At 38.8% G+C, this 27,427-nt stretch overlaps 1 protein-coding gene across 7 annotated transcripts in view; it reads left to right on the plus strand.

Annotated features, from left to right (window-relative positions):
* Nucleotides 1–27,427, plus strand: part of LOC126088314 (GATOR complex protein Iml1) — a 579,824-nt gene that overhangs the window by 295,441 nt on the left and 256,956 nt on the right. For 5 of the 7 annotated variants that reach the window (XM_049906449.1, XM_049906457.1, XM_049906472.1 and 2 more), the window contains one exon: nt 10,697–10,770. The exons of the other annotated variants lie outside the window; for them this stretch is intronic. In XM_049906449.1, the coding sequence (XP_049762406.1) occupies nt 10,697–10,770 (74 nt within the window). The remainder of the gene's footprint in view (nt 1–10,696; nt 10,771–27,427) is intronic. 7 annotated transcript variants of the gene reach the window in all.

The raw sequence follows: 27,427 nt of genomic DNA on the forward strand, positions 1-27,427 counted from the left end.
ACACTGGTACCTCTAATAACCAGTAGCACATCCTCTTGCATTGATGTGTGCCTGTATTTGTGGTGGCATACTATCCACAAGTTCATCAAGGCACTGTTGGTCCAGATTGTCCCACTCCTCAATGGCGATTCGCCATAGATTCCTCTGAGTGGTTGGTGGGTCATGTCGTCCATAAACAGCCCTTTTTCAATCTATCCCAGGCATGTTCGATAGGTTTCGTGTCTGGCGAAAATGCGGGCCCCTCTATTTAAGTGATGTTGTTATCCTGAAGGAAGTCATTGACAGGATGTGTATGATGGGGGCATGAATTGTCATCCATGAAATGAATACCTCGCCAATATGCTGCCGATATGGTTGCACTCTCGGTCGGAGGATGGCATTCACGTATCGTACAGCCATTACGGCACCTTCCATGACCACCAGCGGCATACATCAGACCCACATAATGCCACCCCAAAACAGCAGGGAATCTCCACCTCACTGCACTCATTTGACACTGTGTCTCGGGCATCCGTTCAGCTTGACTGAGTTGCCTCCAAACATGTCTTCAATGATTGTCTGGTTGAAGACATATGCGACACTTATCGGTGAAGAGAACATGATGCCAGTCAAAAGCAGTACATTCGGCATGTTGTTGGGCCCATCTGTACTGTGCTGCATGGTGTCGTGTGGTTGGAAAGATGGACCTCACCATGGACATCGGGAGTGAAGTTGTGCATCATGCAGCCCATTGTGCACAGTTTGAACTGTAACACCACGTGCTGTGACTGCACAAAAAGCTTTATTCAACATGGTGGCGTTGCTGTCAGGGTTCCTCCGAGCCATAATCTGTAGGTAGTGGTCATCCATTTCAGTAGTAGCCCTTTGGTGGCCAGAGCAAGACGTCATAAATAATTCCTGTCTCTCTGTATCTCCTCCATGACTGAACAACATCACTTTGGTTCACTCTGTGATGCCTGGACGCTTCCCTTGTTGAGAGCCCTTCCTGGCACAAAGTAACAATGCAGACGCAATCAAACCACAGTACTGACTGTCTAGGCATGGTTGAACTACAGACAACATAAGGCGTGTACCTCCTTCCTGGTGGAATGAATGGAACTGATCAGCTGTTTGGCCCCCTCCGTCTAATAGGTACTGCCCATGCATGGTTGTTTACATCTTTGGGGCGGTCTAGTGACATCTCTAAACAGTCAAAAGGACTGTGTCTGTGATACAATATCCACAGTCAACCTCCATCTTCAGGAGTTCTGGGAACCGGGGTGATGCAAAACATTTTTTGGTGTGTGTATTACTGATGGGTCATGTGGCTGGCTACTACTCACAGTTTAGTTTCTGTATTTGATACATGGGATTTACAATGCATAGGGCTCATGGTCCAAGTTACCACATTGTAAGGGGAGAAAGGAGAAAGCTGAATTCTTTTTGCTACTCATTCTACTTCTTTTCAAGAATAATATGGAAATGGTTACCCTGTTGTGATGGTCCTTGTAAGAGAACACACAATTCTGCATTAGTTCTTTACTTCAGCATTTTAAACTTTTATAACCATATGATTTCCTTCCCAGTTTCATTCATTAATCAGTGCAGTTGCAAGAAATTAATGTGGCACCTGTCAGTCTCATCTTGCTTTTACAGCCAAAAGATTACTTGCATATGCTTATAGTCAGTTGTTATGGAGCAACTTATCCATCCCCACAATATGAACCTAACACATATCTGCTCTGCCACTTTATGTGACACTGTCACACAAGACCAAACAGTGGAAACTACATGAATTGAATAGCAGCAATATGGAAAGGATAGATTGCCACTCACCACATAAAGGGGGTGTGGAGACTAGACAGGGAGACTAAAAAAGAATTTAGAAATATTCAGCTGTAGGAAAAAGCCTTTAACAGATGTAGAAAACTCCTACACATTCACACAAGCCACCTTTCCCATGTAGTCATACATGTAATTTTCCAGCTTCACTCCCTGTAACCTACGTTGTACACAGTTTACTCTCATCTGACATTTTCTTTGTCTCCTGAACATTCTAATGCTTCCTTCTCGTGTGTTATTCATCTTTATTTCTTGCTTTCTTTTTGTCTTTCTTTCTGTGATTTCATACTTTTGGTTCAGTTTGCATTCTAAATTCATGGCACAAATGACTGCCATTAATGTACTGAAATTTGTCAGTTTAGAAAGTTATATGCACAGGCATACCCAAGTCACATTTAATACCATTTTCTCTTGCTATTATGCTGCTCATCTTCATCAGTGAAGATTGTTTCATGATTATCGGTCCAGGTTTTACCTGTATTATCTCCATTCAACTACTCTGTTCTTTTCTCATTGCTGTGATCTGCTTATTGCCCCATTTTTGAGACAAATTGTGAATTTTCTGTGAGACAATCAGTTAGTTATTACTCTTCAGTTCTAAACTTTACCAAACTTACAATTTTTCTCACTGGTGACTGTGAACCATCTGAGTTACTAGCATATGTGTTTCCTCTTTGTACACCCCCCTCCCCTTTTTTTACTGGTTTTACTGTCACACGATATTAGCTTGTATCCATTTACATTTAGACGTATGTTTCAAGAGTTACAATTGATATGTTGATAATAATAACACATTTGCCAATATTCCAGTAGGCTTTTAATTTTACTGTGCTAATATTAGAAGTTCATCCCTTTACTTGTAAGACTTAAGTTTTGGTGGAAGATAGTATTTGAAATTTTGATGGACAATAGTAATTGAATTTTTGCACAAATACTCAGATGTTTTGAAATTTTGTTACTTTGATTTGTTTGTAACAACAATGTAACTGTAACTACATTTATTCTGCAACTTTGTCTTTCAGAATAACTTAATTTAAAGAAGACCCTGTGAAAACATTGGAAATCACTGTGTTACTTTGGATACTGCTTTGATCGGACTGGATGCAGCTGATGTTTAGCTGCGCAAGTACCTTTTCATTAAGAGAATTAAAATGCAGACATCACCCCCTCATATGTATGACTGCCTGGGCTTAACAACACCATGTCCCGCAGAGTGTTTCACCCAAAACTTGTAGCAACGCTCAACCTGTGACACTGTATTTGGGCTAGTGTGAGAAGCATTCTAATTGATGTGATTGGTGACACTCTCAGTTATAAATTGTGTTCAGTGCAAACTCTTTGCTGCATGCCAGCTGTAATAGTACAGCCATCTATATTAACCTCTTTCCTTAAAGACCCTAAATTACAGGTGCCATCATTCAACCCTGCATTTGGTGTTTAATACTAGTTGCCCAGTGTTTATGAGCCAGGGAATTATTTACCAGCTATCAAATTCTTCTGTTATAATGGCTACTTAAGGATAAGACATTTTTATCTTCGTAACACTCACCTTTTTTGTTGAAAAAGAAAAAAACAGTCCAAACCAAGAGAAACATCTCCCTTGTGTGTACGAAATGAGCTCCCTGTGCCTAAAGCAGAACAATCAGTATGTTTACTGAAAGAAGATGTTCTTGCACCAAACAAATATTTTAATGCAAATATGTAGAAGATTCAAACTTTCACTGTATTCCATGCAAATAAGTCTTCCTGCTATAATACACTATGTGATAATGAATGGAAATGGCCATTCTGTTTGATGTATTTAAAATACTTAAAAAATACTACAATATCATGAAAAGCCTAATTGATACTTATCATATAGTGGAGATGCTGAGTTGCAGGTAGGTACAACAAAAACACTATCACACGGCAAGCTTTTGGCCAATAAGTCCTTTGTCAAAAATAGCAGTTACTGGCAGCTGAAGCCAGAGACTGGTCATGTGTGTATCAGCTGTGTTTGCACTTTCGTGTGTGTGTGTGTGTGTGTGTGTGTGTGTGTGTGTGTGTGTTTTGTCTATTTTTGGCAAAGGCCTTGTCGGCCAAAAGCTTATAGTGTGATAATCTTTTTGTTGTGCCTATCTGCGACTCAGCATGTACGCTATACAGTGAGTAGCAACTATCCTTTTCATAATATTGTTACATTCCAGCCTGGATTTTCCATTGTTTAAGAAATATTATGCATTTGCGATAGGCATTCATGGACAAATATAATCCAGATGCTGTGGCAGTAACTGAACATGTCCAAAAACAGGACGAAATAATGTATGTCTTTTCCCTAGTAAGTAGTTACTGTAGGCAGCACCAGAAAGGGGATGGGGTGGCTCTTTATGTTAACATATTAACAAAAAGTTATTTCTTGAACAGTATTTGCAGAATAGGCTCACTTGAATTTAGTGGCACTGTGATACATTACGAAACACAAATTGGTGGGGGTCTGTTGTCACTAAATGGAGAGTTGTATCATTTCTTCAACAGCTTCAATAAGGTGATTGGCAAAGTTGGATCCAAGAACCTCAAAATACTAGGTGATTTAAATACCAATGAAAATTCTTGTAATATTAGTAATTTAAAATTATCAGATCTGTTGAATTCATGCAGTCTTGTAAATGTGGCAACTTCAGACAGAATAGCAGATTTAACCTCCTGTAGGATAGGCAATGCAATAATTACCAAATATGATGAAGATAGTATTAAGTTCAATAACACGGAATTCCACTTCTTTGATGATTATTGCCAGCAAATTGATTACTTAAATGTGGGTCAGCCAGGAATTTAAATAAATAAATAAATAAATCATCATCAGGAATGAAGCCTAACCCTACTAACATAATAACATTCAAAAATATACTAGCTAGAGAGAATTGGGACAGTGTCTACCAGTTAGAAGGGTCAGATAATAAATGGAGTAAATTCTATTCAGTTCTGTTAAGGCATTTGGTTCTTATTATCCAATTAAATCAAAATCAGTCACCAGTCAATGGGAAAAAAGAGTTGAGTTCAAACTACCAGCTAAACTAGCCAAGATCAGACAGAATATCCATGACCTCTGTATAAACAGATCTGCTCAACCACCCACTACACTGCTACAGAACAGATAAGGACTATGAATTTGAGGAAGTAAAGGAACAAGCAATAAGGAAAATAATTTACAGCTAAAAAACAAAAACTCAAGTGGTTGGGATGGTCTTTCCAACACAGAAATTAAAAAATGCACAAACTTTGTAAAATCAATTAAATATTAATATAATATATCTCAACAATTGTAGCATCAAAGAAGGTATGTTTCCCAGTGCACTGAAAAGGAGCATTGTCTGACCAATAAATAAAGAAAACGATCAGAGAAGGAAGCATAAACTACAGATCTGTATCACTGATCCCTAGATTTATAAGATTTTTGAATAGTAATACTGGCACAGCTTGGTGCCTTTTTCACCCCGCAGAAACTGGCACGTATTTTAAAAATATTGCAACACCACAACAGCTGTCATAGAGTTTTTTTTCACAAAGCCTGTAGCTATGTAGGTGAAGGAAGGCATACTATAAGCATATATTTAGATCTCACAAAAACTTACAATCTGGTCAACGATGCACTTCTCTTGCAGAACTGAAGACATGCGATATCCCACACAATCTCTGGAACTCCTATGTACTACCCAAAAAACCATAAAAATGCAAAAATATAAATTATCAAAATAGGATGGTAATATCAATATTCAGTTCATGACCTAAACAGTAATGCAGGACATGCCACAGTGCTCAATATTGGGACCATTTCTTTTTCTTGCATGTGTAAATGATATTGTATAACCTGCTATATCCCATACAATTGATTACGCTGATGATACTTATGTTACTAAATATTTTAGTAGCTGAGGCCTAAAAGAAAACATCACAAAACCACAGTTACTGGAGGAAATATTTGTAGAATTTTGTATACAGACAATGAAGACTGTAAATTCCTTCATGTGCATTTAGATGGCAGTCTATAATAGAAAAAACCATGTTAACTTTATAGCAGGAAAATAAGCAGGGCATTTTATTTGGTTATCAAACTGTCCAAAATTGTATGTAATAAAATGCTAAAAACACTGTACTGCATGGCAGTTTCCCCATTTATAAATTATGGGATAGAGTTGTGGTGGTATGCTGCTGATATGCACTTGAAAAGAATAGTGTTGCTATGCACTTGAGAAGAATAGTGTTGCTACAAAAGAGAACTGGTAGACTAATACATGGTTTGGGGTGCAGGGAGAGCTATCATTTTGCCCATATCAAAAATAAGTATCTCACTGAATACTCGTGTGTGTGTGTGTGTGTGTGTGTGTGTGTGTGTGTGTGTGTGTGTGTGTGTGTGTGCGCGCACGCGCGCATGTGCGTGTGTGTGTGCGTGTGCGTGTGCTTGTAGACTTGTCACATTTTTTGTAAGTCATCAAGGTTATGACAACCAAATATGCTGTATGTTATCACAATAGAAGAATTAAGCACATTTATTGCAAGTAAGGAAAAAATTTAAAAGTAATACACCACAGTCCACTGAATAAAAATATTTTGGAGAGAGAAAGGAACAAAACAGTCAAAAGTTTTGTGAAATGATTTGTCTAAAAGTAAGATGTAAAATAGATTAGAGGAACTTTTCAACAATGGAAACTTCATGTTGGAATGTCAACAATAATAGGAAAAGGATAAATTGCTACTCACCATAAAGATGACTTACTGAGTTGCAGACAGTCACAATAAAAAGAATTTTCAATGGTGCTTGACATTATGTACTGCAGCTGAGATGCTCATATGTTAGTGATATAAGGATACCATTGAGTGAATTCCACCAGACAGTTACCCTACAGATCCCTTTAAAATTATAAGGTTACAAATTAAACACTAAACTCTAAATTCTCAGTCAGCTCCTCATTTACTGGACATGATTTTAAGCATCATTCAAAGGCAAATGAAGTGTGTCCCTAATCTGTTTTATTTCTTTGTTTTAGACAAATCATTTCACCAAACATTTTACCTATTTTTCTTTTTCTCTTTATTTCAAAATTTTTCGTTTTTATTTTCATTTTCAAGTTTTATTCTGAAAGCAAGATAGTATATATTTAAACATCAGTTGGTATTCTGTTATAATTAAGAGTATATTGATCAAGAGAAAGTGGAGAAATTTCAGTATGTGCTGTGATTTGATATTTTATGGACATAGGAGCTGTTCATGAAATATTCAGTTTTTCCCAAATCACTCGTTAAGCTTTTCTTAATTACCCTGATTACTTTAAAGCAATTAATCTCGCCCCCCCCCCCCCAAAAAAAAAAAAAAAAAAAAAAAAAGAACTAGACTGCATATTGCCAATTTGATACCCCATTTGTGCATTTCCCACTCTTCATTTCACTATGAAAACTGAGACAAAATTTTTCTTCAGATCACTAAATAAATTTTCATAATTACCCTGATTGCTTTCAAGCACTTAAATCTTTCTTGTAAAACTAGACCTAAAGGTGGTCAATTTTGTACCTGATTTGTCCTTTTCATACTTTTTGTTTGGCCATAAAAATTCAGACAAAAATCCATTGTGTAATTCCTAGAAAGTCTGTTCTCATTCCACTGAAACATGTGACCAAAATTACAGTTTGGAATGTATATCACTAGAATAATAATGAAGTGAGAAGGTCATTAAAGTTTTGAGTTGATTGTGCAAAAAATGTCTAGCAGGCAGCATAAAGCTCCAACTCACCTGTCATATCCTTGACAGTTAATTTTCCCCAAACTATTTTGCATGCTGAGTCTGTTTCTGTTTTAATGGTTTTAAGTTTTATACTATTTTTGTAAGTATGAAATATGAAATTTTATTTAGTTTGCCTCCAAAATCACTCTGTTCTCGTGCATATATAGCTAGAATTGAAAATTTGTGTCAGAGCAGGACTCAAGCCCAGATATCTTGCTTCTCACCAGCTGTTCCCTTAACCATTAGTCTCTTTGTGCACGCTTCCTGACCTGACTCAAAACTTTCATGCTCATTGAGTTTCCATATAAGACTTAAGATCGCATTAACTATTTAATTCATTTTTTATGTATGGAATACACTTTGTGGCAGGGTAATGCGTGGTCATCCAATGACTCCAGTGGTACTCTCACATACCCTGTGGGAGAACTGCTGATGTTCAGAAATTACGGGTGGAAATGTCACTGACAGTGGAAGCTTGAGTCATGCCTAAAAATGTGCACAGCTAGCTAGTTCTTGTGGTGACGGCTTACAGCAAACAGGAAATCTGAGTTTGAGTCCTGGGTTTGATGCAAATTTTCAATAATAAGGACATATTTGTGACACTGTTAGGTCAACATATTTAAATAATTTGCCCTGATATTATTTCGTATTGATTGATCTTCACTCATTTCTTCCGCATTGGTCCATTCATTTAATTTGTCTTATTACAGTCACTTTGTGCTTGTTCATGTTATCGACCTCAGCACATTTCAGATTTGCTTCAAATGTTTGAATTTTTTGTTAATGCTTCTTTTAATCACTGTTTGCTTAGTATTCACATCTACTGGAAATATTTATGTTGATCTGGTAGAAGCAGTTTGGAGTCTTCTCCACCCACATTCATTCTTATTGAAAGGAAAGTTACTAAATCTAGAGCATGCTTGTCTGGGCTTCCCTGTAGTCATGCCTCACTTGGGAGTGCATAGTGGGTCTTGAAACTTTCAACCATGTTATGTGGGCCATAGAAAAGACAAACCAGATTGTCTTAGTTCAAAATATGTACACATAATAAACAAATTTCAAGTTAAATGTGAACTGCAACACATTTAAATATTATTTTCCCCAAACTGTAAATTTGTTTTGTATCTTAGAAAAAGTTATCTGAGCAGCATTTGTCCAGATGTTTTAGGCACCTTAATTTTTTGTCCCCTGCGACATGAAATCTAACATTATGTTTGATGTTCATTCTGAACATTTACACCTTTTTAAAAATATTTTTGACCATATGTAATGAAAAGTAAAGGTTCTGATAACACTACCGTGGGGAACTGCAGCAATTGGTTCTACATCTGAAGATTTCTCTCCATGAAATTTTATCCACACTGTCCTTGTAAAAACTTGTTTTCTGCAGGCAAGCCCATCTCCAGACTCAAGATATGTGGCGTTGTGTATAATCCTGCATGGTAAGGCAAACAGTAAGTATGTCCTTACCAGCACTAATTTGAGTGGAGCTATTAAGGTGCCACATGACATTGAGTATGGCCATCCTGAACCCATCATTTTCAGATGACAGTCAAGGGATCCCAAACAACATTAGCAGTAATTTTTTCTATGATAGATTGTAGTCTCAATAGGTAACAATCCTACTGTCTGTCAAATTCTGATACATATTGGTAGACGTTGGCCTTTCTGAATGGGGCATAACAGGATCTTCTCAAAAACAAACAACATTCAAGTGGAATTTCTGAATGAGCAACTCCCAGTGTAATTTTTCCTTTTATACAGAATATAGATTACATTAATGCTGCCTGCTTTGTGTGGTTGCACTGAAATATTACTATGTTAATCATTTACGTAGCCAAGCATGTAGTGCAGTTCATACCAGTTTGACGTTTGTTGCATGTCATGTTCATTGTGTTGCAATTTAATGGCCGGCAGTGTAGTTTCTTACCACTAAACATTTCAGCCCAGCACTGCAAAAAATGCCCAGTTGCCTGCATCAGCATATTTAGTAATTAAAATCATGATCACTGTTACCATTTGAAATGTTTTCATAACTCTGAGGCAGTGAACACTCATTGATTACAGTTATTGTTAGTAAATATGATTCAAAATACAAAATGTGGAATTTGTAGCATTTTCCTATGGTTGGTAGTGAGTCTCACAATGTATTCAGGAGAACAACTGTGCAGTTTGTGAAGTAGAAGAGAGTTACTGCCAGGCTGTGAATATGCATGGATAACTCAGTCAGTAGAGGGTTTACATGTAAAAGGCAAGTTTACGCGCAAGAGGCAAAGGTTCTGGGTCTGAGTCCTGATCCAGCATACTATTTAAATCTTTGACTAAATTGAATTATCCATATTCTACATAGAATTTCTTATTTGAACATGCTCATGTGAAATAATATTAAGCACAACAGCTCCATTTGGGCTACAATAGTGATTTCATTGGACACACCAAGAAGTCAGGCCATGTTTTTAAGCAGCTCTTAACACATGCCTATGGAGCTGCCAGTTTGGTTGAATGTTTGTCTCGCTATTCTGATACTCAAAGAGTGCCATAAAATATAACAACATAAGTAATGGGTATATGATTTACTATCTGTGACGTACAAGATTCCACCCATTTGCCATCTATCATGCGGCACTGTTATGACATTAAATTCATATGATCACAAAATACCATACTCATGGTGAGGAAAAGCACATAATATTTTGATTATGTGAAAGGATGAAGAGCTTCATTAGAATCAAAGGTTGAAGATAGTAAGGACTCTTTTTCTTGAAAAATGTAATTCAATGAGCAGGATCTGTTGGGTCTGCATTTGGATCATAGTTTTGTTATTTTATGTTGGAAAGCTCTTAATCTTATAATGAGTTCTGTGTAGTCATATTTGAAAGAAAATGTCAGCTGAATTTTGGACTTGAAAATGAGGATAGGCAAGTTAGATAAAATTTGTTGCGCTTCTTATGTTGCTAACTGCAATTAATGCCAGTGAGTCAGTATTATGGAATACAAACTGTCAGATGTTGGAATCCTGTCGGAATTTGTCCATAATAGAGGTTTTTGTCCATAATAGAGATTGTGATGAGAACACACACTTACAGAACACTCATTTCAATTCAAACCTTTCTTTACAGACTAGTGTGGTTGGAAATTCACCATTCAGAGAGCGATTAGGAAGTAACAGAGTGTTGGAGAAACCACGACCAAGGTTTGTTTTGTGATCTTACCCGGCACTGTTGGGATCTGTAGGGTGTTGTGCGTTATTTGTTGCATGTGTTTTCATGTGCTTTTCATTTAGAATTGCATGGTTATTGTGACAGTGCCTTTGCACGGATTGCTGTGGGTAAAGGGAGCTTGGTGTGTGTGTCTTTAATGGATTTGCTTATTTATTTCTCTTTGTTTGCAACTAGTTCATGTTTTTCTTATATACCACAGAGTTTGGTATTAAAATTAAGCTTTCTTGGATTTTTGTTCACTCAATGTCCCTTGTTAATTACAAAAATTTACAAATTCTCATAATTCTTAATTTCATGACTGTAGTCCAATGCAAATTCTGCTAATCAAAAAACTAACTTACAGCTACACAAAGGTAGGTGAAATAAGTTTGCTTGCGTAATATGAATCTCTGTGAATGTTGAGATGCAGAATCTCAAGTTTTTTGTCCTTCATTCCAAAATTAAGCAGTGAACTGAGAAAAAATGGAAATGTGGCTAGTTGTTACAGATATTATGTAAATGCTTGCTCTTCAAACAAAGCAAATGTGGAAGATTTGGTAGATGTTCTCAGAAGTACTGAGAAACAAAATAAGATGATAAAGTGTGCAACAAATGAAGCTGATATTTATGAAAATGTACAGGATGTAGCAGAGATCATCTTTAACAAGTCAGAGATTAATGAATAGCTAACATAGGGCAGGTAAATGTACAAGGGAAACAGAGATTGGGGGATGGGTTTAGCAGGTTGGAGAAAAGTGCAAATCCTCTATCAGTATGAAACTACAAGGTTTTTTTTATTGATTCAGTCACCACATAGAAAAGATGCTAGCATTAAATTAATGTAAAACATAAAAAAATAAATGGTAAACATGTTTCCAATTTTTTTCTGAGAAAATGTATTGTAACTGTAAATTGACAAGATCTACATAGTGGTGAAAGATTTCAATGAGATCCATAAAATGCACAGTTAACTAAACTGAATTGAGTAGATTTTTGTGCTGATTCAGTCACCACATAGAAGAAAGGATAGCATTAAATTAATGTAAAACATAATCTTATAATTGAAGAATGTGTGTCCATGTTTTTCTTCTGAGAAAATAATTGTAAACTAATAAGTTCTACGTAATAGTGAGAAATTGCAGTCAGTATCCATAAACTGTGATGTTAACTAAATTGAACTGAATGTGCTAGTTAACCAGGTAATAAAGAATGCACTGTTCCAGCTAATATTGTACAACACACTAATAAACATGCAGAGATGTTTTCATTATGTCAACTGTCTTTGATTTTTTCCTTAATGTAATGACCCTTCAGAATTTTGTTGGTAGGACTTGGTTTCCAACATACCATTGGCTCCTAGCAGATGCCTTGTCTTAACTTTCATTGGTTTTGTTCACTTTTAACGATACATTGTTGCTCCATGGCCATTTTATTTCACCACCCTTTCTCCCCCATCCTGTTCTTGTTTCTACAGCTTATTTTCTGGCCTTTTCAGCTTTTCCATTTTCATTGCTTTCATGCCATTTTATTCTCAACCATGGTATTACTTGCTGTTGGATACATCTCCATTATTTTCATTTCCAATTCTTCTTCAGTCTCATATGCGTCAGCTAGTTCTATAGTTACAATACATTTTGTGATATGAATTAACTCTGTCAATTAAGACAAAGGCCATAAACTCAACAAAATATCAGCTTTGTGTTTTAGCAGCTATATGTAGTATTCAATGCAGAAGCAGTATCATGTAATGTGAATCAGGAACACCCACCCAGAAAATTGAGTGCAATCTGTCTTTGTCTTGCCTTCCGCACCATCTCCCCTGCCCTACCCAATTGCTCACCCTCCCACCAGGCCCTTTTTCCCATGACACCAAAAATTTTATTACTCCCCCAGATGGATCGAAATCCAATAAGTTTTCATTAGAAGTACAGCCCTGAAAACAGTCTAAATTCATATTTATGATAATATATTTTATCATGTACAAGAAGGTATAATTAGATGAATGACGAACACTCACTTCACTTAACAAAGGTTTATTCAGCACTTGCACATAAAAGAGTGCGGAGTGAACTGCCTCCGGCCAGAACACATACGGTATATATACTGTTACAGAACATTCCAGTACAATGATTCTTGACATTTGTGGATACTTCTAGAATGTACTCAAACCGAATATAGAAATTAAAATTTTAGAGTTCAGGTGAGTTTTGAACTCACGACCCTCCATGCAACAGTCTAGTATCAAAACCACTACACTGTGGTGACTGTGCTAATCAGTTTCTTCTGCAACATTGCTCCCTCCTTAAGAGAACAGTGCCTCGGTGTTACGTCGTCCTAATCCAGGAACAAGTCATCAGTCCTGCGTTCTCCGACTCCTGATGACTGATGTTTGCCCTGACAGTGATCTTCTTAGAACTTACTTTGCCACTACGCCCTTTGTCAACTTTCTGCTTGTTGCCTGTCACTGGAGCTTCAAATTTACACTGGGTTGCAGGATCCTTATAGGGCTTCATTCGAAGGACGTGGACCGTATCTCTGATCTTTCGATGTCTTGTGTTGGGGTTGAAATCTTCAACTTCATAAGTAACATCAGACAACTGTCTTACAACCTTATAAGGTCCAAAGTAGTGCCTGAGGAGCTTATCAGAGAGACCAACCTTCCGAACAGGAGTGAAGATGCAGACGAGGTCTTCAGGCTGGTACACAACAGGGCGGTGGCTCACATCATACTTTCGGTGATCGTTTTCTTGAGCCTGCAATGTTCAGAGTTGAGCCAACTGCCGAGCTTCCTCAGCTCTGGTTAACACCTGGCTGATGTAGTCGTCGTCCACGTCATCAGGATGCAACGGACACACAGTGTCCATCATCATAGTCACCTCACACCCATGCACCAGAAAAATGGTGTAAATCCTGTGGTGTCTTGTTTGGTGGTGTTGTAGGCAAACGTTGTGAAAGGTAGCACCTCATCCCAGTTGCTCTGCTCAACACTGACGAACATTGATAGCATGTCGGCCAAGGTCTTATTAAGGCATTCAGTAAGCCCGTTAGTTTGTGGATAGTTGGCAGTTGTCATATGAAGAGTAATGTTGCACTGACGGTTTATCACTGTCACAAGATTCTATTGAAAAACTTTCCCTCAGTCCTTAATTAACGACCTTGGGGCACCGTGTTTTAATACAATGTCTACCATGACGAATTTGGCTACCTCGAATGCTTCAGCTGTTTTCATGGCTTTTGTAATGGCATATTGTGTCAGTGAGAACAATAATCCATCTATTGCCACTAGCAGACATTCGAAATCATCCAAGGAGGTCAATCCCAACACGGTGGAAAGGCGTTTTGGCTGGTGGAATTGGTATGATTCAGCCAGGTGGTCTCTGAGGAACTGCCTTTCTTCTCTGGCACTCTCGAAAGTACGACACATAGTGACGGACACTCCTAAATAAACCTGGCCAGAAAAATCTCTTGTGGATCCTAAATCCTAAATGTCCGGCCCCAGGTGTGTCATGGAATTTCTGTAGAACATCTAAGCACATGTGTTTAGGAATCAATGGTAGGCACCTCTTTCCAAACGGATCAAAGTTTTTCTTGCAAAGTAATCCATTAACTACCTCAAATTGTCCTTTCACATCCTCTGACCGATTTAAGGCAAGCATAATCTGAGATATCTTGGTGTCCTCCTGCTCAGCAGAGAGATCCTGGAGTGCAGCGAGACAATCACTATATTCATCAAAGTCTTGATGGTCTTGCTCAGGGTTCCTTGAGAGACAGTTGGCATCTTGGTGTTTTCTTCCACTTTTGCAAACTATGGTAATGTCATACTCTTGAAGACGTTGCGCCCACCTGGCAAGTCATCCTGTTGGACCCTTAAGACCTGTCAACCAACAAAGTGAATGATGGTCTGTAACAACTGTGAATGGCCTCCGTGGAGATACTGTCGAAGTTTGCATATGTCCCAAATCGCAGCAAGACATTCTCTGTCTGTAGTTGAGTAGTTTCTCTTGGCTTTTGTGAGTGTCCTAGAAGTGTAGGCTATAACTTTCTCTTTTCCATCCGAAATTTGCACCAGAATAGCACCAATTCCATAACCACTGGCATCTGTGTGTAGTTCTGTAGGTGCTCTCTCATCATACAGACCAAGTACAGGGTCAGTCGTCAGAGTTTTTCGCAGCACACCGAAAGAAACTTGTTGAGCACCACCCCAGATAAATTTAGCATTGGCTTTTAACAATTCTTGGAGTGGCCTGGCTTTGATACAAAAGTCTTTGATAAAACAACGATAATAAGAACATAATTTGAGGAAGCTTCTCACATCTCTAATACTTTTAGGAATAGGAAATTCTGTTATAGATCTCACCTTTTCTGTGTCTGGCTGCACACCTTTGCTTGACACAAGGTGTCCAAGTATTTTGATTCCTTTTGTCCCAAAGAGACACTTTCTTGCATTAAGTTTCAGTCCGCCTTTTTGGGGACACTTAAGAATGGCCCTCAGTCTTTTTATGTGTTCATCAAATGTCTCTGAGAGCACTATAATGTCATCTAAATAACAAAGACACATCGTCCACTTCAGGTGACTTAGAAGATTATCCATCATCCGTTCAAAAGTTGCTGGCGTATTACACAAACCAAATGGCATTACCTTAAACACATACAGGCCCTCAGGGGTGATGAATGCAGTTTTCTCCAGATCAGCCTCATCTAATTCGATTTGCCAGTATCCCGAGTACATTTCCATGGCTGAGAAACACTTAGCCCCCTTCAGACAATCTAGTGTATCATCAGTTCATGGAAGAGGGTAAACATCGTTTTTAGTTATCTTATTAAGCTTCCTGTAATCAGCACAAAAGCCCCAACTGCCATCCTTCTTCCTGACGAGAACCACTGGTGATGGCCATGGGCTCTGCGAAGGTTGAATGATGGCATTGTTCTCATTTTCTCTACCTCATCGCGAATTATTCGACGTTCCATTTCTGACACATGGTACGCTATCTGGCCTATTGGTTGATGGTCTCCAGTACTAATCTGGTGCTTCACCATCGATTTGTCTAATTTGTTCTTCACCTGTGGATTGAAGCATTCAGAGAACTCTTGAAGAATGGCAAGTAGCTTCTTCTGTTGTTCCTTAGTGAGATCTGGTGATAGTCAAGCTATAAGATCTTGTCTTGTAGTGGTAGCACTAATTTCATCCACAGACTTGGCATGGGAGGTTTCTATGACGCTCAGCTGTTCTGCAATTAACGGCTTAGCGTTTTCTACGCACATGCATCTTGGAAGGTTCTGCAGTTCTCAGCAACAGTTAACTATCCACAATTAACTGAATCCATTCTTAAACGACACAACAGAGGCTGGGATGACCAAGTTATTCTTCAATGGTATGTTTCTCTTACATGGCATGACACATGACAGTTACCTTTCTAGCGCTGACTGCAGGAATGATCACTTCATCCAGCACACATAGTCTCCACACACTCGGATGTGCGTCTTCCTGTCCACAGTATCTCATCCCGTCTAGCATAATCTTCAAGCGACCACAATCTATAATTGCTTGAGAAGCTTTCAAAAAATCCCTTCGTAGAATGACGTCATGACTACACTCTTGTAAGATGATGAATTCTAAGGGCTGGGTATGGCCACTTATACCCACACGAATGACACATCTTCCTGTAGGCTTTACATATTTCCCGTTAGCCACCTTCAGTAGAGATGTTTTATTGTCGATGAATATGGTTTTCTGCAACTGACGACGGTACTTCTCTGAAATGACTGAATATGATGATCCAGAGTCCACAAGAGCTTGGGCTGGTTGGCCATCCATGAGGATATTTACGTAGTTTCCTATCATTTTTGTAGTGATCGATGAGGGAGGATTTTTCTTTTCGGCAGCCTCACCTCCAAGTAAACTCGCACCTTTTAGTTTTCCAGGTTGTGGCAGCTTGGTGATCAGCTGGAGCTTCTAAACGGCGATGGACACCTTGATTGGTGTTTTGGGGAGCGTCCTCTCCAGTGGCTAGCTTACGGCAATGGTCACCTAAGTCGTCCTGCATCCACATCATCTTGTTCATCTTTGTCTTCCTGTAGTTGGCATCGGCAAGATTGGTCTGCTGTCTTATAGCGCGGGCATCATCAAATATCCGCTGCCTTTCTCAACAATAGTGCACCACATGTCCCGGTTGTCCACAGTGGAAACATGCTGGTTGGTTATCCTGGGTCCTCCACATGTCAGTCTTCCATGGTGCCCAAACAGGTTCCTCATGCGCCAATGTAGGAACGTAACTCTGCCTGCATCTCAACTTTTCACCATTTTAAAGGGAAATGAAGGTTGAGAGATTGGGTTCAATGTCTGTCCCACTTCCTCCCTTATGACCTCTTGAAGCGTCTCGGTTTTTTGCTTGCTGTGCAATCCAAGTGCCTTCTGAACTTCCTCTCTCACTATCTGACGAAGAACACTTGTGAAATCAGTGTCTTCCTTTATCACAGACATTGCTATGACATTTGGAAGCCATTCAAACTTCTTATGTGTAATCCTTTTTTGATGCATTGTCTCGATATACTGGCACCATTTTATAAAGTCGTCTGCTGTCGAAACCTCCTTCAGGAGTAGGGCTTGATACATGTCCTCAGCAACACCCTTCATGAGGTGTGCAACCGTATCTTCCTCCTTCATTCTAGGATCCACTATTTTACACAGCTCCAAGACATCTTAAATGTAGGATGCTGTGGTTTCTCCTGGACGCTGTGCCCTGCACTTCAGTTTATCTTCAGCCTTGCACTACTGTCGTCATGTGTCATCAAAATACTTGTGCAGTTGCACTTGTAATACTTTCCAGCTTGTGAACTTCTCCTCATTGTTCTCATACCATTGCTTGGCAGTGCCCTCCAAGTAGAAAAATATGTTAGCCAAACACACAGTGTCATCTCATTTGTTAAATTTGGCTATACACTCATATAAGAGCAGTTGAACGGAATGGATAGTGTCTTGAAAGGAGGGTATAAGATGAACATCAACAAAAGCAAAACGAGGATAATGGAATGTAGTCGAATTAAATCGGGTGATGCCGAGGGAATTAGATTAGGAAATGAGACACTAAAAGTAGTAAAGGAGTTTTGGTATTTGGGGAGCAAAATAACTGATGATGGTCGAAGTAGAGAGGATATAAAATGTAGACTGGCAATGGTAAGGAAAGCTTTTCTGAAGAAGAGGAATTTGTTAACATCGAGTATTCATTTAAGTGTCAGGAAGTCGTTTCTGAAAGTATTTGTATGGAGTGTAGCCATCTATGGAAGCGAAGCATGGACGATAAATAGTTTAGACAAGAAGAGAATATAAGCTTTCAAAACGTGGTGCTACAGAAGAATTCTGAAGCTTAGATGGGTAGATCACATAACTAATGAGGAGGTATTGAATAGAATTGGGGAGAAGAGGAGTTTGTGGCACAACTTGACTAGAAGAAGGGATCGATTGGTAGGACATGTTCTGAGGCATCAAGGGATCACCAATTTGGTACTGGAGGTAGACCAAAAGGTGAATACACTAAGCAGATTCAGAAGGATGTAGGCTGCAGTAGGTACTGGGTGATGATGAAGCTTGCACAGGATAGGGTAGCATGGAGAGCTGCATCAAACCAGTCTCAGGACTGAAGACCACAACAACAACACACTCATATACCTTCAGTCACTTGTTTGGATCTTGGCCATCCTCACCAGAAAACCTGGAAGGATGTCTCATATGGTGGTACACAGTTGCTGTCATCGTAACATCCTCTGTCTCCAATAAGATTGCGATCTGTTGAATATGGCTCGAACTCAGTTTTCTCACCACATAAACGGCGGCTCTGTTGTGGCCTGATGGGAGTCACTGTGTCATCAATAATGTGCGCTATCACAAGTTTCAATACCTGACGTCTCCACTGGAATAATGTCAAGTAGAAGGAGGTGTAATTAGATGAATGATGAACACTAACTTCACTTAACAAAGGTTTATTCAGCACTTGCACATACAAGAGCGTGGAGCGAACTGCCTCTGGCCAGAACACTTACGGTATATACACAGTTACAGAACATTCCAGTACAGTGATTCTTGACATTTGTGGATACTTCTAAAATGTACTCAAACCGAATACAGAAATTAAAATTTTATAGTTCAGGTGAATTTTCAACTCACAACCATCCATGCAACATTATAGTATCATAACCACTACACCGTGGTGACTGTGCTGTTCAGCTTCTTCTGCGACAATATTAATTGTTCTCAGTCAAAAGTTATTTCTTTAAAGAGTCTATATAATTGTTGAATATATTTGGTTTGAAATACTAACAGATTTTTCAGAATCTCTGATAACTGAAAAGGTATAGGCTGATAATAATAATGAAATAACAACTCATTTTCACTTCATCACCAAGACAATAGAAGCAGCCACAACAGCAGGAGCAGCAGTGGCAGAAGTAGTAACAAAAATCATAATCCAGTTTATGTATTGTAAAGGCAAGGGTGAATCATAATTATATTGAAGCTAAATAAAATAGCTTTAGTTGTCAAGACAGTGCTGTTAGGCCTTCATGGCCTGTTCGGGTGGAGTTTTATCCAGGCACTATGGGAAATGATGAGGAGCTTGTCGTGCGGTGGTGGAAGATGGCTGGTAAGCATGGGGTACGGCCCACTGCATCCTCAGACTTGCTGCTGGAGTAGACCTGGTATGGCCTCTTGTGCCCTGGTACTAATTTCAGGTTACCGGCAGATGATACCTCACTAGTATTATTGTTTAGTTCTCTTGTGTAAATAGACAAAACTACTTCACGTAGCACATGTTGATATAATGGAGTTATTTTCAGTTTATTAAATGAGTCCTTATTTGCTGTTGTTTATGGAACATTTATGTACATTCCTATAAAAAGACTGAGAAATGTGTAATTTGTAAGTGTGATGTTGTCAGGGACCTATGTAGTATTAGTGGGAATGGAATTGCATAGAACCTTGCTGCTGTGTATTGTTGACAGCATATTGAAATGCCATGTAATTGTGTTGTAGTCACTTGGTGCTGAATTAATGAATGACTAAAAAGTTGCAGCACCTCTCTTACCATTCATTCCGCAGTAACAGTGAGGAAGAAATCGTGATGAAACACGGAATCTGATTAGATCGGTGAAAACTGTATACCCAACATCCAGGCTGGTACTTAGTGGAATTATTCACCGAAGATCAGTAAATACCGGCATTAGGGTACAGTGCAATGGACTTGGTGTAGTATTCATTGACTCAAACAAGTTCTTAAACTATAAGTGTCTGGGAAAAGACGGCCTGCACTTGAATAGATTAGGCTCTGTGAACCTTAGTAAAATGTTCATAGACGTGTGAAAAATCCTAAGAAGCAAGGGAAATAATAGGGGTAACAAAGAAAAAACTCAAACTGAAAATAAAAAGTTTAGGTACCAAACAAAGGATGCCCGTGAAATAATTAAAAGCAACAATGATCTGTTGATGTACTGGAATATAAATGGCTTAGGGGCAGAACTACTAAATCGTAAATACTCAAAAATCAACGAACTAAAAATTCTGCTTTCAGAATCTGTAAATATTAAAATAATCTGTCTAAAGACTGGTTAACAGAAGATAGTATAAAAGTATTAAATAGTAGTAATAATTTTAAGGTAGCTGCTAGCTTTTGTAGAATAAGCAAATCTCGTGGAGGCTCCTGCATTCTTGTCAATTCTTCTGTAAGTTATACAGTAATAGATAGTTTTAATTATTTAAATGAAGAGAGCGTGTTTGAAAGTTGCTCTCCCTAAGTGATCTGGACACATTGGTTATAGCAATCTACAGAATTCCTGGATGTGTGGTAACAAAAGTGTTTTTAGCCAAATTCAAATGCCTCCTAGAAAAACTCCAGAAAGAAAGTAAGAAAAAAGTTGTTACAGCAGCAGACTTCAACTTAAATATCTTAGTTGAAAGCAATGATTCCACAAAATTTTGTGACTTAATTCAGAAATGTGGTTTCAAGCTAAATTTTTCTGAAGGCACTAGGGAAAACAGCTGATCAGTGACCTGCATTGACAATATTATTACTAACTACAAATTTGACAGTGGAAATAAGCACAAATACTGCTTGGACTTGGGTATTTTAGATCACTCAGCTCTGTTTATTGAGCTCCCAAAAGCAAATAACCTAAAGCCTCCAGAAGAGCATATAAAAAGTGATCTCAGTAAAAGTAAAGTGGATTTATTCTGCAGTAAATTAAGTATAATAAGCTGGCCTGTAGACCACAATAGTTCAAGCATGATAAACTATGACAAATTCTTAAATTGTTTCTTAGAGGTATTTAATGAATCATTTCCTCCTAGATATAAGCAAAAGAAAGTAAATGGTAAACTCAAATGGATTACAACAGGAATAAAAATTTCTAGTGCCAGAAAGAGAGAGCTCCACAATGAGTTAAAATCAAACAGAAATCTGGAGTTTGTTACTTATGTCAAACAGTATAAAGCTGTATTTAGGAAAGTTGTAGTGGCAGCTAAAAATATGGCAAATAATAAATTCATACGAGAACACCGAAATAAGACAAAAGAAGTGTGGTCAGTTGTTCAGTCTGAATTAGGAGCCAAAGTAAAAATTCATGAGATTTTGAAAATTAGACATGAAAATGAAATTATAGTAAACCCTGTTCAGATTTCAAGTTGTTTCATTGAATTCTTCCTTAATGTAGTTAGATCAGATGTGGATATGACATTCTATCAGGGCATCACAAATTTGGAAAACAGCCAGAACATATCTTTTAAACAATTTGAAAAAATCACCCAAAGGGATGTGGAAAAGGAAATATTGTCTCTAAAAAACAAAACCTCACATGGGTGGGATCAAATAACATCATCTGTAATCAAGTATGTGTATGATATTATTTCTCAACCACTGTCGATTATTATAAATCAGTCTTTTGAACAGGGATGCTTTCCAAATGTATTTAAATATGCTAAGATAAAACCTCTATTCAAGAAAGGATCGACAGAAGATATGGGAAATTACCACTCTATCTCTCTCTTGCCGGTCTTTTCGAAAGTGTTTGAAAAGATTGCAGCAAAACAAATTAATAAATTTCTTACTGTAAATGATATAATTTTTAAAAACCAGTTCAGATTCCAACAGGGTAAAAGCACTGTGAATGCTATAAATGAGTTTATCCAAAAAATATGCTTCACGTTAGATAAAGGTAGAAAGATCACTGGAATATTCTGTGATCTAACTAAAGCTTTCGATTCAGTGAACCATGCCATTACTCCTCCACAAATTACAGATGTATGGAATCAGGGACATTGCTTTAAAATGGTTTAGCTCTTACCTGTCGGGTAGGAAACAAAGAGTAATTTTAACATCAAATGGAACCAATTATTCCTCAGACTGGAAAACAGTTCCCCAAGGAGTCCCACAAGGTTCAATATTGGGTCCCTATCTGTTTCCTTTTTACGTAAATGACCTACCACTTGCTATTGATGTTCATTTAGTCTTATTTGCTGATGATACATCAGTTCTAATTGAAAATGAGGTATCTGAAAATATTCCAGAAAAAGTCAAGAATACTTTAGAGAAACTTGAATCTTGGTTCTATCAAAATGGACTAAAACTAAATGTAACTAAAACCAAAATGATAGAATTTGAAGCTAAATCAGTAGAAAGGACTGAAATAAAGATAACTTGCAATGATCAGGATATCACAGAAGCAAACCACATGAAGTTCTTAGGCCTAAAACTTGACAAAAATATCTGAATTTCCATAACTCCTAGGTGACTTACATCAGTTGCAGAGAGAGACAATTCAGGCCTCTGGGCCTCTTTAGATGCTGGTGGAGAGCTGAAAGTGGAATAACGCATTTGATACCTCTCATGCAGTGATATGTATCATGGAGACAATGAACTCGCCATTGTCGATTATGTGTTGGCAGCATGTTATACTTGGGACAGGCTCATCATTGTATTAGGCATTTGACAGCTTCAGCTTTTGAACTTTTTTTACATATTATCTGAGCTGTTGAGCATTTTTTATGTAATAGTTGACTCAACAATAGCAAAAAAGTACTTATTTAATAAATTGAAAACAACTCGTCCGTATAAACATAAGTTTAGTTAAGTAATTTTGTCTACTTACATAAGAGAACTGGACAGAAAATGTTGGGGAGGTATAGCCTGTCTGTAACCTCAAATGCGAGCAGACTCATGGTGGAGAATGTAGCCTTTCCCAGAAGAACTCTACAACCGCCATATAGGATGATTAAGACTTAATCTGTGTAATAATCCACACTTCTGTTGGATTACTTTCTCTACTACCTTTTTTACTGTTTCCACAATTTCTCTTGTCTCCCATTCCAAATATCGTTTTCAGAATCTCACCCCAGCATCCAGCAATCCTTTCTTCTGTTGTGTGTGCGACACAACTTCCATTACCTGTCTCATTTATTCTCACAGATGGCTTGTAGGACCCATGCAGTTCATCACATTCCTCTGATACTTCCTTGAGCACCCCATTTCTCTTGACTCTTTGCCGAATTCTGTTGAATACTACTTCCAATCTCCTCATCTTATACTACATTTCTCTAGTGTTGAAAAGCACCTTCAGTGACCACTAATGGCTGGTAAATATCATAACCTCTTGCCTTGAGAACAGCACTCTTCCTTCCAACAGCCGGTTTTGCAGCACTTCCTCCCCAATCTAGGCAACAAAATGCAATATTATTATGTCTTTCGTTCTTGCCCTCAACATATCACAACCTGAGAATAAGGGCTAATATCCCTTCTCTGCCCCCCTCGGAAGTCTGCTGCCACTACTGAGCCTATTCATGTACAACAAAAATAACAGAAAAAAAATTTATTCACTACAATCCTATACTAAGCAAATACAACGAAAATAGAAATCCTTGACAAACATCCCTTACCTTCTTGATCTTACTCCATGCAGTACTGCTTGCACAGGCCAAACCACCTCTACTTTTCTCTTCCTCTAATTCCTTCTCCTCATGTTCTTCTCCAGTTCCCTTGAAATGCCTATAATCAACAGTCAACTCTGCACTACCTTGAAGAGGTCACAGACACCCGACAGGTACTATTTTTATTCTTTTTAGTAACTGAAGCTTCATGTTGACTGGTGAAGTAGTCTTCACCACCTGATAGGGTCCTTGATACCTTGTGATGAACTACTTTGTCTTTCCTTCGCCACACATTGCCCTATGTTGTTCTGCGGTAAATTAGCCATACGTTTCACTGATTCACCAATGCCTTTGTATTTGACTTCTATACTTCTTTCCATACTTCTTGTACTGTTTTTGCAAACTCACAGACTCGCTCCCCATTTCTTTGTCTTTATCAAATCAAATGATGTTGGCACCTCCTCATATGGGGACAACCCAGTATTCATATGTATTTTATACATTGGGCCAACATACCAAAGACATGTATCTCAATTTCTGTGATGTGCAATCACATAGTTACTTGAGATTTTCTCAATTGTTCCGTGTACTCACTCCATTCTACCATTGGCCTGTGGATGAAGGGAACTAGTTCTTAACTTCTTCACATGCAACAACTGACTCAGCTCCTTCAATATATCCAACATGAAATGCATACCCTTGCCTGTAGTTACCATACCTGGTACTCTAAACTTCAACATCCACTGCTTGTGCAACTGTCACTGCCTCTGGTTTGGCATAGCAACCATCTCCATGTACCAAAAAAAGTGATCATATAATTTTTAATATGAAAATCTGTTTCTTGATAGCATATGGTTGAATGGCTCCAATACATCGATTCCAAGCATTTTAGATGGTTTTGATGCTTGGGGTAGCTTCTGCAATGGCGCTCTCTTACAGTTCAAGTCTGTTCACGGCACACACTGCAAGCAATTCCTTGCATATTGATCCACTTCTACTTACCATCCTCTCCTCCCGTATCTATTGGCTACTCTCTGGTTTGTTGCTTTGCACCCTCCTTCACCAGATAACATATGATCATCCCCTTGTTTTAAAATCTCTTCCTCAAAGTTCGTTGATATTACTACGTAGAGCCCTCGACTTCTTTCCTTGCTTAGCAGTCCATTACGTGCTAAACTATGATTGCATCCTGTACTCTTTACAATCACTGTGAGTATTCTTTGCTGCCTGACATTCTGGAAGAACTTTCAGCACTGCTACCTTCCTCCTCAATGCATCTGCATTCCTGTGCTTTGTCCCTGGCTTGTGTATTGCGTTGTAGTTACTTCACTAGGTCTCTGGCCTCATCTTCTCTGCCTGCTAGATGGATCCCTCAGTCACAAATACCACCTCAAAGCAGTGTGGTTGGTCACTACTTGAAATTTTTCCCACAAAAATAACATCCTAAAATAATGACACCATAAATGAGGCTCAGCATATCTTTTTCAGTCATTGAATAACCTCTGCTGCATTTAGCTGTCTCAACGCTGAGCCTACACTTCACTGTTAATCTTCTGGCTTCGGACACATCCCAAGGCAAACCCATTCAGGAATGTTCTGTATTAATTTGAGATCTCCGATAACAGACTGCAGTTCCTTAATCGACTTAGGCACTGAGAACTCTTGAAAACATACATTAGCCTGGGGTCTGTCCTTACTCCATATTTACTAATTTCCTGGCTTAAATACCCTATCTCTTCAAATTCAAAATGTCACTTATCCACTCCCTGTGTCAGACATGCAGCCCTCAATTTCTTAAACACTTCCTCCATATGTTGTCTATGTTGCCCCCATGTCTTTTGAGAACACACTGACACTGACACACTGGCGTGGTTTCAAATCTCTCAACACACCGTTCAGCAATGTCTGAAATATTGCAGGTGCATTTTTTCATCCAAACAGCATGCTCTTATACTGATAGTGCCCCCATGGCACCGAAAAATGCTGTCTTTGGCTAGTCTTCAGAAATAACCGCCAATTGATGGTAACTACTTCTTAAATACATGGTCAGCAAGTACTGACATTGCCCTAAGTTACCGATGGACTCATTAATGTTGAGGATGGGGTATGCGTCCATTATGGTCTTTCTGTTCAGGTGATGGTAACCACAGCAAAACCTGTACTTTCTAGAAACATCTGTAGAATTCTTTGGTATGACTACAGTTCCTGCACCCCACAGACTGCTACTCTCTTCTGTTATCCCATCAGCTAACTGCTGGCTAATAAAAACTTTTATGATCAGCTGCAAATATCTAAGTAACTGATATGGTTTCTGGTGCTTCATTCACTGCTGGTATATGATAGTGTGCCATGGGCATTGCTGGCAATGGACTTCATGAAAGTAACAAATTCTTAAATTGAAATAGCAGCTCTTCCATCCACTCTCTTTAATCCATTTAGATGCTCCACTTTCCTGTGTACTTCAGTTTTTATGATGTATTGTGGCTGCATGTGGTTTACACTCCTCATGCACAACTCACACTCATCCAGAACGTCCAAGCTTAACATCCCGTTCCTTAACTTCACTGCTTCTGTGCCAAAATTATGTACACTGCCAGTGCAAAAAATGAAAAGAAAGTCAATGAATAAATATATGATTACATTTACAGGTCAATAGCACAAACAGTTCTGAGGTACCATGTAATGACCTATGCTGAAACACGCTTATTTGTACATGATATAGTCTCCACAAGTGGCAATGGAGGCACTGACTCAGGCATCCAGTTGACCATAGAGATGGCAAATACTGTCCTGGGATACATTATGCCACGCCTGATGACCTGTTCACGTAGTTCTGTATGAGTTGTTGGTCGACAAGTCACACGGGTCACTTCTCATCCCATCATATCCCACACATGCTCAGTTAGAGATAAGTCCAGAGATCATGCTGGCCAGGAAAGTTTCTGCATGTCTTGCAGAGCGAGTTGAATTTCACAGGCAATGTGTGGGTGAGCCCTATCCTGTTGGTACAACACATCACCTTCCTGTTGCAAGAATAGTAAAAGAACATGTTTAACAACATTCCACACATACCAAGTGCTGGTTATCGACCCCTCCAGAAACACCAAAGGTGAATGAGAATTCTAGCTTGGTGTACCCCAGACCACAAGGCTTAGGGAAGGGCCGTTGTGTCTTGGATGAAAGCGTTCTGCAGACAGTGCTCACCAGGTCTACATTGTATTTTCATATGGCCATCACTTGCATGCAGGCAGAATCAGCCTTCATCGCTGATGTGATCCTCTGATGGCACCAATTGAGCCATGCATGTTGATGCTGTGGAGTGAATGGAAGTGGGCTAGATGTGTGCGTGCCCATAGTCCCATTGCTAATAAATGGTTTGCAACAGTTTGTGTTGACACATCTGGGTGCACAGGCCCTCTTATCTGTGCTATTGTAACTGTACAATCTGCCATTGCTGCCCTTATGATACGACAATCCTGGGGGGGGGGATCTATGTGTGTGAGAATGTTCACACGATGACTGATACCAGCCCCGTTGCGCAGCAGGTCCAACTTGTGTGGCAATTCTCCAAAAGGACCATCCAACAGCTCAGAAAGCCATAATTTGACCCCTTTCAAACTTGCTCAGTTGGCTGTAGGAAGCTCAAGTGTGTCACTGCAGCGTGATTGCCTGCCTGCTTCACACATCTGCACCACACTGAGTTGTGAGCAATCCTTATTAAAGGGTAGAGACAGATGGAACTC

This window comes from Schistocerca cancellata, chromosome 1, assembly GCF_023864275.1.
Source record: "Schistocerca cancellata isolate TAMUIC-IGC-003103 chromosome 1, iqSchCanc2.1, whole genome shotgun sequence".
NCBI classification, from domain to species: domain Eukaryota; kingdom Metazoa; phylum Arthropoda; class Insecta; order Orthoptera; family Acrididae; genus Schistocerca; species Schistocerca cancellata.